At 39.5% G+C, this 12525-nt stretch overlaps 1 protein-coding gene across 1 annotated transcript in view; it reads right to left on the minus strand.

The window, feature by feature from the left end:
* Positions 1–12525, minus strand: part of SLC25A13 (solute carrier family 25 member 13) — a 135622-nt gene that overhangs the window by 41570 nt on the left and 81527 nt on the right. The window contains exons 7-11 of the mRNA XM_019533630.1: positions 8788–8926; positions 7862–7955; positions 7590–7674; positions 5556–5640; positions 4929–5087 (exon numbers count right to left, since the gene is read on the minus strand). Coding sequence (XP_019389175.1) covers positions 4929–5087; positions 5556–5640; positions 7590–7674; positions 7862–7955; positions 8788–8926 — 562 coding nt within the window. The remainder of the gene's footprint in view (positions 1–4928; positions 5088–5555; positions 5641–7589; positions 7675–7861; positions 7956–8787; positions 8927–12525) is intronic.

A 12525-nucleotide genomic window follows, 5' to 3' on the forward strand; every position in this document is an offset into this window, starting at 1 on the left:
TGCGTCTTATGGTCCGAAAAATACGGTATTTTAAATAAAAATACTATTTGTAAAACAATCTGTTTTATAATGTTGTCAAATGCCAGTTAGCTGCTTTCCCTCTAAAGATGAATCAACAACTACACAATTTTGGATTCTGCCCCCTTACTTCTACCTACATAAAATTACTTGGCACCTGCTAATTTGGCCCACCCTTCTGTTCTGCAGTAATATATTACTATTACATTATCTCTTTTTCCTCATTTTTGGATGGGCATATTGGAACAATACAGAAAGATTTCTGCTATCTTGTGAATAGCAGAAGTTCTGAAACAACAGATGCACTGAACAGCATCAGCAGATAAAAGATTTTCCTTACCTTGTAAATATAATATTACTAAGTCAATTTGAACCCAAAAGCAATGTATTGAAGACTTATTCCCTTCCACCCACCCGCTATTTTGAAGTCTATTTTACAGCATCTCTGTGTACAATCACAGTGCATCTTGGGTTTTTTGCTTGCATCTCATGATGACATTACAGAAGGGCTCTGGAAGATGGATATGGTCTAAACATATCATTAAAAATTGAATTCAAATTAAACATTTGATTTCAAATTAAATTAAATTAATACAAGTTACTCAGAATTTTCTTTCAAACAGCCTATAAGCCTACTGTCACTCCATAGCTCTTCCATTTCAGTGGCAGTGATATTAAGCAGTCAACATCTTACTCCAAAGAAATATATATATAAAGACTTCTGTGGCTGCTGGATGTTGCTTTCACACTGTGCATGTGCAGGTTTTTTTTCTCTTTAATATCAGGAAAATATGTTCCACAAACATTAATTCACTGGTGAGAAGAGCTGTGGCTCAATCTAGGAAAAATACTTGAAACCAGCAGAACACATGATACTGTACAGAGACGGTAACTAAATACTGCAAACTTTCCTATTACATGATTTACATGGGAAAACAGACAATGCAATTACCTTAAATTACCAGTTTCTAGTCAAGCACAGCTCCCTCACTGCACAGGTTAGGGAACTCCCCTCTTGTCAGCACGGAGGCAGAAAGGGATCTGGGGGTCATCACTGACTCCAAGATGAACATGGGCCGGCAGTGTGGCGAGGCAGTAAGGAAGGCCAACCGCACCTTGGCATGCATCCACAGATGCATCTCGAGCAGGTCCAAGGAGGTGATCCTCCCCCTCTATGCGGCACTGGTCAGGCCGCAGCTGGAGTATTGCGTCCAGTTCTGGGTGCCACACTTCAAGAGGGATGTCGACAGCATGGAGAGAGCCCAGAGGAGGGCCACTCGTATGATCAGGGGACAGCAGGGCAAGCCCTACGAGGAGAGGCTACGGGACCTGAACCTGTTCAGCCTCCAAAAGAGAAGGCTGAGGGGGGATCTTGTGGCCTGTTATAAACTAGTCAGGGGGGATCAGCAGGCATTGGGGGAGTCACTGTTTCCCCGAGCACCGCCAGGAGTGACCAGGAATAACGGTCACAAGCTGGCAGAGGGTAGGTTTAGGTTAGATATCAGGAGGCGCTACTTCACGGTCAGGGCGGCTAGGGTCTGGAACCAGCTTCCAAGAGAAGTGGTGCAGGCTCCTACCCTAGGGGTGTTTAAGAGGAGGTTAGATGAACATCTTGCTGGGGTCATCTGACCCCAGTATTCTTTCCTGCCATGGCAGGGGGTCGGACTAGATAATCTGCTCAGGTCCCTTCGGACCCTAGAAACTATGAACCATGAACATATTTCCTTTTTCAAGGGATTTGTGCTTAACAGAAGATTTTGAGGTGAGGGTAGGTTTACACTTCTATTCCATAGATTAGTTTTTAATTGCAAGTTTCTGGAAAATGAAGTTCCTACTATGGCAATGATATTTAATTAGTAGTGTGTGAGCCAACCATAAGTAGTTGGTAACTGAAGGAGTGATTAGGGAGTTTGGGAACACTGCAGTGCTGGAAGCTAATCTAAATTCTAAAGATGGTGTAAGTGGTTCATCATTTGTGGCCAAAGATCTTGTGTCCCCCATACCATTTTATGTGTTTGTTTGTTTCTTGTAGAGCAAGGAATATTAATACAAGTATCATTGCTATTTCATACTTTCACCCAAATACATTCTACCAATTGAATCTAAATTCTCTAGGGAATTTTGTTGGACCAGGGTAAAATGATCCCCATGGCTAAAAACAGATGTTGGGCTTATCCTGGGACATTGCCTTTTATTCTGGGAAGCTACAGAAGTACAATCCCATTGCCACACATTAAGTACCTGTGAAGTACAAAGATAACACTTTTTCCCTAAGGGGGGGGTGTGTGGGAGAGGGGGGCTGGTATTCAAGGTGCAAATGTAAATGTGTGTCCTGCATCTGTTTTGATGAGAGCCAACACCAGAACACTTGGACCCCAGACAGACCGGGAATAAACCTCATATCTGTTTTTAGCCTATCAGAAGTATTGATCAATTCTGTAAACTGCTTTAAGGCCTCTGAAAAGTGTCTTGATTTAGAATCTTGTGAATTAGAAGAGATTCTGCTGTTTTAGAGCCCCTGAGACTTCCTTGTGCTATGTTTGGTAGAGTCGCAATACCAAATTATACAATGGGTACTCTTCACTCATCCTTGGAGAAGGCAACAGAAAAATCTTAAGACTTTTACATAGGCTGTCTTTCAAACCCAGTCTTCCAACATAACACCTAGATACTACCATTCATGGAAAAATGACCATATCGGAAAGTTACAAATGTGCTATAAAAGACAATTACTCTGACTTTATCTTTGTTGGTATTCAAATATCCTCTCCTGGAACTGACTACCTTTAGGACAAAGTTCTCTTTAAACAAATATTAATGCTCTCTTTATATCCACAAGATGGTGTAATTTATCCTTATCTGAGACTCATGTTTTATGACATGGTGTTTCTTACTTTTTCCCCCACGAAGACCAGAATGAAAAAAACCCCAAAGTTCAAGCCAATGGATTGATTCAAAGATAAAATCTTTAAAAAAAAAAATCCTTTGGAATGGTTTGGAATTCCCACTTGCTTTTCTTACAACTACAATGTCAGAAGCAACCCCACAATAGGCCTTCAAACCCATTTAGAACCTTTTTGCTCCTCCTCAGCTGCCATTCCTTCCCAAACTATGTCTCTTCTCCCTACATATCAGGTAACAGTCTAACTTCCATTGCAAAATTTCATGTCTTTAAGTGGGTACACTTAAAAAAAATAGTTATACCAGAATATGCCCTCACACAAAGCAGCTATATAAAAAAAAGCTCACTTCACCAGAAATATCTACTGCATCAACAATGGCTGTTTTGTTTGAAACAGCCCAGTTTCTCCTCCTGTCTAATCCAGGAATGAGATCATAATCCTGTGCTCACGACATCAACAGTCAGGTTGGCAGGGCTATTTCACCTATTCAGCATTTCTCTAACAAGATAAAGGAGGTATAGTAGACAGGCTGTAGCGGGCATGGTGCATGAAGCCTAGCAAAGGAGTACGATAGGAGAAAGAGCAAATACACATAGGATGAACAAATAGAGTTAAACTATGTGGGACATTCCCAGTTTGATGTTCTCCCAGTTTGAAATACCCTCTGTGGTAGGAGCCTTATACCATTGGTCAAAAACAAATGTATGGAATTCTACTGGCATCCTCAGGGCACAGATTTATTATTTTGGAAAGTTCAGAAAATGTTATATCTGCATATGCTGAATATAAGCAAACAGACATATATAACAGCAAAACATAATTTATTCCCTAGCAGTTGGCACTTCCCAAGATTTTGGTTGCTAGAAATCTCTAGTGCGTTTAAATCAATATAGCAACTGTGTTTTATAGGGAAGTTGGTCAACCAGCACCCAAGCAGCCCCAACATATTATAGACACTATGCCACAAAATCTATTATTAAGGTTGCCAAATGCAGTCTTAGAACTCCCTTCCTCACCAATTGTTCATAACTTTGCCAAATTGTAACCTCTATAACTGAAATTCGCCATTTTCAACTCTTTGCATTTACTGTTTAAGTCTAATTTCCAAAACAATGATATAGTTGTTTTCAGAATCAAATGCTAAGTTGTTAGTATAGCATCTTCTCTCCTGCTCTAAAAGCATATCCAAAACCAGTTTTAATCCAAGCTTGCATGAGGGCAAGCTGAGAAATAATGCATATCAAAATATGAATGGACATCCAAGCAAGAGAAATACACTCTGGTAGCATACATAGTGCGGTTCATGCTACAAAAGCAATGTATTTTACCTCTGTGCCAGAACTAGAACAACTGCAGTGTCAGGTACTAGTTTAAGGTTCTTCGCAACTACATATCCATAACATGAAGTTGTACTGTTGATGCTTTTGTCACTGCTTGAACCCAAGCCACAGTCTGAACTGAAGCCACAAGTGGCAAGTAATGGTGGTGAACATACGTACGCCTGACCCACACCGCACTCACCAAGAACACTGACAGATGGCCAGGTCACTGCCACATGATAGGTGGCAGGACCCAGTAATATGAACAGCAAATATTGTTAGTTTATTTTTTGTCCTTGATCATATTCAAGACCACTAAATAGACAAAGAATTCCCTTCTAATGCATTTTCTCTGTAAGCAATTGCCACACCTACCACAGGAAAATTGCAGGTGGGGGAGCAAATGGCTCATGCTATTGTGAAAAGAGGGAGAAAAAAAAATCCCCAAAACAACCTTTCCACTAGTTTGTATTATTGAAAAGTTGGCAGACCCCAAACTTAGAAGAGGGAAATGCATTAAAGCTAGGAACAAGAATGGTCAAGCAGATAATGAGACGACACACAAAAAAAACAAACAAACCCTGCCAATTATTTCTTTTTCCTTCAAACCCTAACAGTAGCAATTCAGGTGAGCAGCTAACTCTTGTTAGTATCTTTTCATTGCTATAGATGACATTTGCAAACTCACCTCTGTAAAGCCCGAAGAAACCTTCATAACGTAGCACTTTCTTAAAACAATCAAAGCTGTTTTTGTACATAAGTTCCCCTACAAATGATCCAGTAGAGCGCTGATTTTGCATTCGAGTTTTTACCAGATCAATTGGGTATACTGCAGTGGCTCCAACAGCTACAAACAAAATTTGATACATGGAAGGAAAAAATACAATTTTTAACCTGCACTGGACACATTCTATGATTATATCTCAATGATCATTTAGGTGTCCTCCACTCCCCCTCTACCCTCTTCCCCCACTACAATATACACTGGTTCTAAAAGAGATGTCAGAGAAAATTAATTAAATAAAAGCTTGTCACCTCTTTCATTATTAGCCTGTCTCTTATGAAACCAGTTTGATGACAAACAAAGCAGTAAAGCCACCTGTAAATCACTTGCCACTTGCTGGCACAAGTGATATATAAAAGCTCCACTTCTCCACCCCCAGCAACATCCCAACTCACAGCAATGGCTCCATAAGGAACATAGGGAAACCTGTGTCTTTATACACTGAAATGGATGAGGGCAGGGGGTGGGGAACAACAGAGGGAAAAGTAACAGAATGTGAGGATGAATCCTTGGCATTCATCCATGACTAACCTCCAGCAACGGAACCCAGGGCAAATCTGTATGCTGATTCTGCTATTTGGATGAGAACAGGGCGAGTCACATCACCAGGAGCTTTCTGTAAAGGTAAGGCAAGGACAAGAAAGGAAAAGGAAAAAATAACCCTCTGGTTACTATTACTAGAGTGAAGAGCATGACAATAGAGGAAGCAAGCCAGTGCCAAACTCCACCAGGTGTTCCCAAGCATTATGTTTAAGAGCAAACCATAAACTTAGTTGTTACCATTTTTGTGTTAACATAAAATGTAGCTGCTTATAATTGGAATGGAAGAAACAAGAACAACAGATGTTCCCAGCTTCAACATCAAACAATTGCCCAAATGGTTTATGAATCAATCTCTAGGAAACAAGTAGCCATCTTCTACACATGTAAGGAATTCAGTACAGCACCCCTACACAATCTGGCATTCATCCTGATGGGGAATGAGTTTAAGGATTGTTCTAGTCCAGAATTTATTCCTAAAAATAAAGAATGAAGGAATCCAGGGGAGACAGAAAATTTGTAAGGCCCTCACGTTCTCTTGCCACCATTGACTTCGGTAATACAGTTTGCCATTTTCCCACACAGTACAAACATTATAGTTGTTGTCACTATTGGAAATACCTTCAGGGTTTTCTCTTTATGTATTTTTCCCCAGCTTTAGTACATATAGCTTTATTTCTAAGCATATCAAGCGAAATACAGCAGAGTTTACTACACTATAAATGATTTTTTTCAGTCCCAGGTCACATGGTGATATTAAAATAATAACTTGATGTGAAAGTGAAAGGAGGCAACAAAAGGGAGCAAATGCAAATAAAACTTTTGGCACTTTTCCTTTTGAGTAGTATCTTCATATTATCTTAGAACAGCACAAAGCAGAGAAAAGAATATTGAGAAGATCTTCAACGGAGAATTCTTGAGACTGCAACAAACTGTTGTCCTATGCATTGAATTTTCAGTTACAATGTACTGCTACCTACTGTAGCTTATGCTACTTGAAACGCAGTCCGAAGCAACTGATTCTTCCTGAAGTATTCTAGGAATAGACAGTCAGCTTTTGGGAGCCAGCTAATTAGAATTCATCCTAGCACAATCATTACTTGGGCACTGCTAAAAAAAACCCGAGACACTGCCTCAGGCTGGTAAGGGTCATGGGGGAGGGGGAAGAGAAGGAGAAAGAAAGAGAGAGTAAGACACACACACTTGCACATATGCCTGGCTCTAGGCCTGTTAGTCCTAAAAATGTAGCCTGCAACAACTCTTTGTGGTCAAACTGGCGTCTCTGCACAGACCCAGAGCTCAAAGGAAAAAAAAAATTAATTTCACAAGAAGCAAAACTTAGCTTGCCTTAAACTATGTTTTTTTCTGTATATATCCAAGATTGTCAATTTAAAAAAAAAGACCTGCTAAAACAATACTAAGGAGAAAAAGATGCTTAACAGCTACAGAGAAGCCAAGTTTGTTTCTGTCTTGTATAACAGATCACTTTGTGTTAAATTAGGTCAATGTCCTACCATTTCTCTCTTCACATAACTTACGAACGCTTCTCAAAAGCTTTCACATTATGGTGGCAGACTAAACAAAACTCACTCATTTCAATATTCAGCAGGACACACAATGCACTCAAACATGTACAAGTGCTGGATGCCAAAAATGACACTGATACTGAAAGGGGAAAGTCTTCTTCTCTCATTAAAAACTATTTTGTGGGAAAGAATCAGAACACAAAACCTCTTCAATGAGCTTTTTTTTTTTTCTTGAGCAGTCAGATGACATCCATACACATTTTGTTATATCTTTACAACCAAATCAATAATTCTTTATCTTTTAAAAAGGGGAGAGTCAAATGAGCAACTTTTGATGTGTAGCAGCCTTCCGTTAAGTTGAAGATTCCAACAACTACAAAAAGCCCTGTTTGTGTTACGGAAAAAGGGAAAATGACTGACAAGGGGGGCAAGACACCCAGCTTTAGAACTGGAGGAAAGGAACAGTGTTATGAAAGCTTCACTGTTGTTTCTTTCTTACCTGCCTCTGAGCCTCAGCCAGATTGTATGGCAATGTTCCTTCCTCCAGAGGAGCAATTCTTTCAATGTCAGCTAATGTCATGCGTCTATGGAGGTAAAGCAAACACTAAATTGAAATTTACATTAATGAGTAAGAATGGCTTTGCAACCAACTCTAAGTTACCTGTGCTTCTGGGCAGCAAGTGAGATACTCACTATCCTTCTATCTCCTACTACTTAGCAAAAATATGTATATAGATATAAATATAGATATGTAGATAAATTTTGACTTACCCTCGGGGCTCATATAAATCTGCTAATTGAAACAAGATGTCAACTTCCATGGGTGTAACCTGACCAAATTTCTGAGCTGCCAGAACAAACTCCTCTGCAACAGAATAAAAATATGAGAGAGGGGAAAAATTAATCAAACCAAAACAAGAAACCCCAAAACAAGAAACCCAAAGCATCCGAAAGTCACCATTCATTTTAGTATTAACAGCAAGACGCTGCAAAAAAGTGATCACCACAAAAAGTGCAACCAGCACTATGTAAATCTATGTTTTGAGTGCTACATGTCATGCGAATAAGAGCAGCCTTCTGGTCTTAAAGCTTAGTACTATCAGCAGGATTTAGGATATTTGACATACGGTATCAATCAGTTGTGGGTCAGAAAAACCAAAAGAAAAAAAATAACACATACACAAAAAACCAGGAGACAGAGATGTGGAACTTTTCATGCACAGTCCCAGTAGGCCACATTAATGAAACCTTGGCGTTGCAGAGGGAATTCTCTATAAAAGCGGTTAGATAGAGCAGATAACATCTTGTTCCAAGCTTGTAGATCAGCTTACTGTGCCGCCAATACAAGTTTATGGAATTCTTCAACTACCCTTGAAGGTCACTTTAATAGGCTGCCAAATTGGCAGGAGTCCTAGGAAGTTTCTGAAACCTTTAAATATCTTTACATTCTCTCCTACCCCCACCCCCCATCTTCAATTTATTAGGACCTTCTTTCTGGCTAAAACAAAATGAAAAACCTGGAGGGTGGACTAAACAGGAGAATGAACACTTGAAGGATACATCAGAGTATGCTAAAAATGTAGACTGACCTCCTGTTGTTTCTTTGATTGATTTAAAAGCATATGGATGAGTTCCCTCCCCCACGTGAATGCCACAGGAAAACTCCCAGACTTCACAATCAGAACATTTCTACTAACCTTTAGTGACTTCCACATCTTTTCTATTTCCAGCCAGAGTACTGTAGATCTTTCTAATGAGCTCCATGTTGTTAAGGAGTGAATTAAATCCATTAAAATAGGAAAAGCTGACCTGATGGGAAGTGGTACCTCCAGCAGCCTAGAGTAAAGAGACAGTAGAAAGGGAGGGGGGTAGAAAAGATATGAGTTAATGTTTCACAACAGTATAGGATTAAGAAAAACCTTTAAATAACATTTTGAAACAGTACTATAAAAGTAAAAATGTCAATAGCAAGAGATTCTTTTTTAATGAAAAATAAGTTCTATGAAAGTTTCTTATGTTACTGAAACTAATCATGTCCAGAATGTAAAACTCTCCCTACCTCTATAAACCTAAACAAATACATATGCAGGATTATAACAACATGACCAGTAGTAATTTACAGAGTTCAGGTTTCAGTAGTTTCAGTTGGAAATGTTTTATATGTTCACTTATGTCTTCTAATGAGCAAATCTTAAAGCCTTTTAGATGTAAAGTATATTAATACACAAAAACAACAGAACCCGAAACAAGCTCTGTAAAAGGTCGATTCAAACATTTCAATTCACAGCCTGTTTTGAGCTTTCATTTAAATACAAGGGTATAGGTTGTAGCTGTGCTGGTCTAAGGACATAGGCAGACAAGGTTCTTTTGGTAAATCTGATATAGAGTTGGTCTAATAAAAGATTTCAGATTTACCAAAAGAACCTTTTCTTCATTTAAATACAACACTAATAAACCTAGCAGATTTCAGACCACTGCAAACATTTCCCTAAAATGACAATACTTAAATTGATCTGAGGTGAAATAATTAGAATTCTCATGTTAAAAATTAACTTAAATCACATTTGATTAAAAAGGACAAGATCTAGTGGAGTCGGTAATGGTACTAGGAAGGCAGGAAATCGGTCAGAAATCATCCTCAGTCCACAAAATATTAGTTTCATGGCGTTCTAGATCCTGGCCTCATTATATAAAATTTCCAGTATTTTTCTGAGGCAACAGAATCATAGTTCCCAAATAGATCTCCTCAAGATTCTCCCTCACACATCACCAGAAGCATAGTAGACAATTTGAGCAGGGACAAGCCCAGGCTCTGGAGTACTTGGGAGAGGACTGCATCAGAAGACAAATGACAAAGCCCAGATAAAGTGCCTTCTTCAGTGGAACTACAGCCTTATAAGGCTGAATTTGGCTTATTCTTTATACATGCTAAAAGGTACTTGCTTCTGAAAAATAATTCACCTGTTAACAACAGGACAAACTAGAAAAGTCAGCAATAGTAGCAAAAATACTAAATTAACATAAAACAGTTGAATGCTATTGTGAATACCTGTGAGAAAAGAAATAATTCAAAGTGCCCTAGAAGGTAGAAAGATGAGCAGGAAGCAACAAAACGTATTTATACCAAGGCAAATGCAAACCAAGTGTAACTGATGTGACAGAAACATTTTACCCAAGTACATTCAACATATTGGCATTTAATGTGAAATATACAACTGGATAACAGTTACTCCAAAAAAAGAACTGTAATGTCAATAGTGAATGTGAAATCAGTGTGCTGTAAACATGATATAGGGAAAGGAAAAGAAGGAAAAAAGTGCACAGGAAAGCACTGTTAGGCTGCTTGTGCAGAGCCTTAGTATCAAAGAAAATAACATCCCTGTACCTGGCTCTGAGGAGCCCTTGCCAATCACAATACTGGATTCGGATCTCAGCAATATTACAGACTCAGAAAACATTATTAGGTATTTGTCACAAGGATGGCATCATATAGCATGGTATACTTAAAACTTGACTCACCAATATATTGGGGGGCAAGGGGTAAGTGTTGGGCCAGTGTTGAAATAAGTTCAAGAACAAAGCTGAAATGGAAGAAAACTGCCCTGATGACCAAATAAGTCTCATCTAATTTCTACCCATTTTATATTATTTTAAAAGTTCAACAGATCACACAGTTGCTAGCAAAATAATATCTTCAAGTGTTTCACTGATCCAAATATCAGATTTAATAATGAACAATTAACGGAACTTTAACCTTTCAAAACAATTGTTTCAAGAATAACTACTCAGGTAGGAGACAATGGCTTCCTGGAATAACATCCTGGAATAATGTGTTAGTTCAATAAAGCCGAAATTTGTCAGCCATTAACAAGGCCCATTTCTTTGCCTGAAATGCTGCACAAGGAAGTCCTAGTGGGATCTTTGAAGATCTCATCCTAAGAAGAGAGTCTATAATGTGGGGTATTATATATTTTAATCTGACTTGGCTCTTGTATTCTGAGTCTGGGTGATGGGCACAAGGTACAAATAGATGCATAGGAAAGGTAGCCATCTCTTGGTGCATGTCTGTCCAGTGCCTTGTGAAACAGAGCTCTGATTTTGTTGCAGCTCCTGGATACTAACACATTAAAAATAAGCCATGCAGAACTTACAGCTACTAAACATTCTTCTACAAATGGTGTCAACATATGTGGCCGGATAGTAACCAAAATATCTCTGAAGTCCATAGCAGTGACTCTTCCAGCTTGAGCATTGTCTCGCTGCACAAATGCTTGTTTCGCATGTTCCAACTGCATCTCCTGAAAACACATGAAAACAAATTTAATTGTAATGTCTTTATATTCTGCTATTTCTGTATTTCACGAATGGGCAAACCATAGGTAAATTCCATAGCACACCTCAGTCTACCACATCTCCATGGATGGATGTAAGCAGAGTTCTACATGTATTATCATTCAACTATTCCCAGCTGTGACATGGGCTTGTGCCCATCACCCAGACTCAGAATACATAAGTCCTTTACTAATGTATTTGATAGGTTAAAAAAACCCCTATATTTAACTGAATCTAAGATGAGGTTTTCTCCACTCAATCAGCATGGGTGGGGGAGAAGCCCCCCATTTTACATTTGTGTGCAAACCAGGGGGAGGAAGGGAGAGAGCAAGGGGAGCAAGCAGATGCTGTGGCTCTGACTCTGGCCCTGAGCCTGGATCAGGGCCAGAGTAGGGACCCACAGTAGACACCTGACCCCTACCCTCCACTTGCCCTCTATAGCTTCTACCTCCACCACCCCCTTACTGTTAGGTGCAACTCAGCTCTGCCTCAGGCTGGATTCTCCCCCATGGAAGGAGCACATGGAAACTCCATCCCCTGTCTGGACTATCAGCAGCACCACCACTGTGCTCCATGACCTGCAGAAAATGGAGCCCAAGCAATGTCTGACAGGAAAGAGTGTGGAAGAAGAGGTAGAGACTATAGGGAAGGGAGGGGCAGATATAATGGGAACCTGGGTGGCAGAAATGCTGCAGGTGGAAGAAGTGGGGTTGTTAGAAGGCAAGGGGGGCGGCTGCCTGATCCCCCAACCCCCCCTCCCCCCATGAACTACAGCAGTTGGGGCGGGGAGGGGGGACAAATTTAGAACAACCTTCCAATAATTAGATTCTATACCTGGAAGATTAAAACAAAATTGAAAATTTTCTATATACAGGCATACCTCGGAGATATTGCGGGCTCGGTTCCAGTCTACCGCAATAAAGCGAATATCACAATAAAGCAAGTCACACGAATTTTTTGGTTTCCCAGTGCATATAAAAGTTATGTTTACACTATATTGTAGTCTATTAAGTGTGCAATAGCATTATGTCTAAAAAAAATGTACATACTTTAATTAAAAAACACTTTATTGCTAAAAAGGCTAACCATCATGGAAAAATGGC

The sequence above is a fragment of the Crocodylus porosus genome, unplaced genomic scaffold (genome assembly GCF_001723895.1).
Source record: "Crocodylus porosus isolate Cpor-Errol unplaced genomic scaffold, CroPor_comp1, whole genome shotgun sequence".
NCBI lineage: Eukaryota > Metazoa > Chordata > Crocodylia > Crocodylidae > Crocodylus > Crocodylus porosus.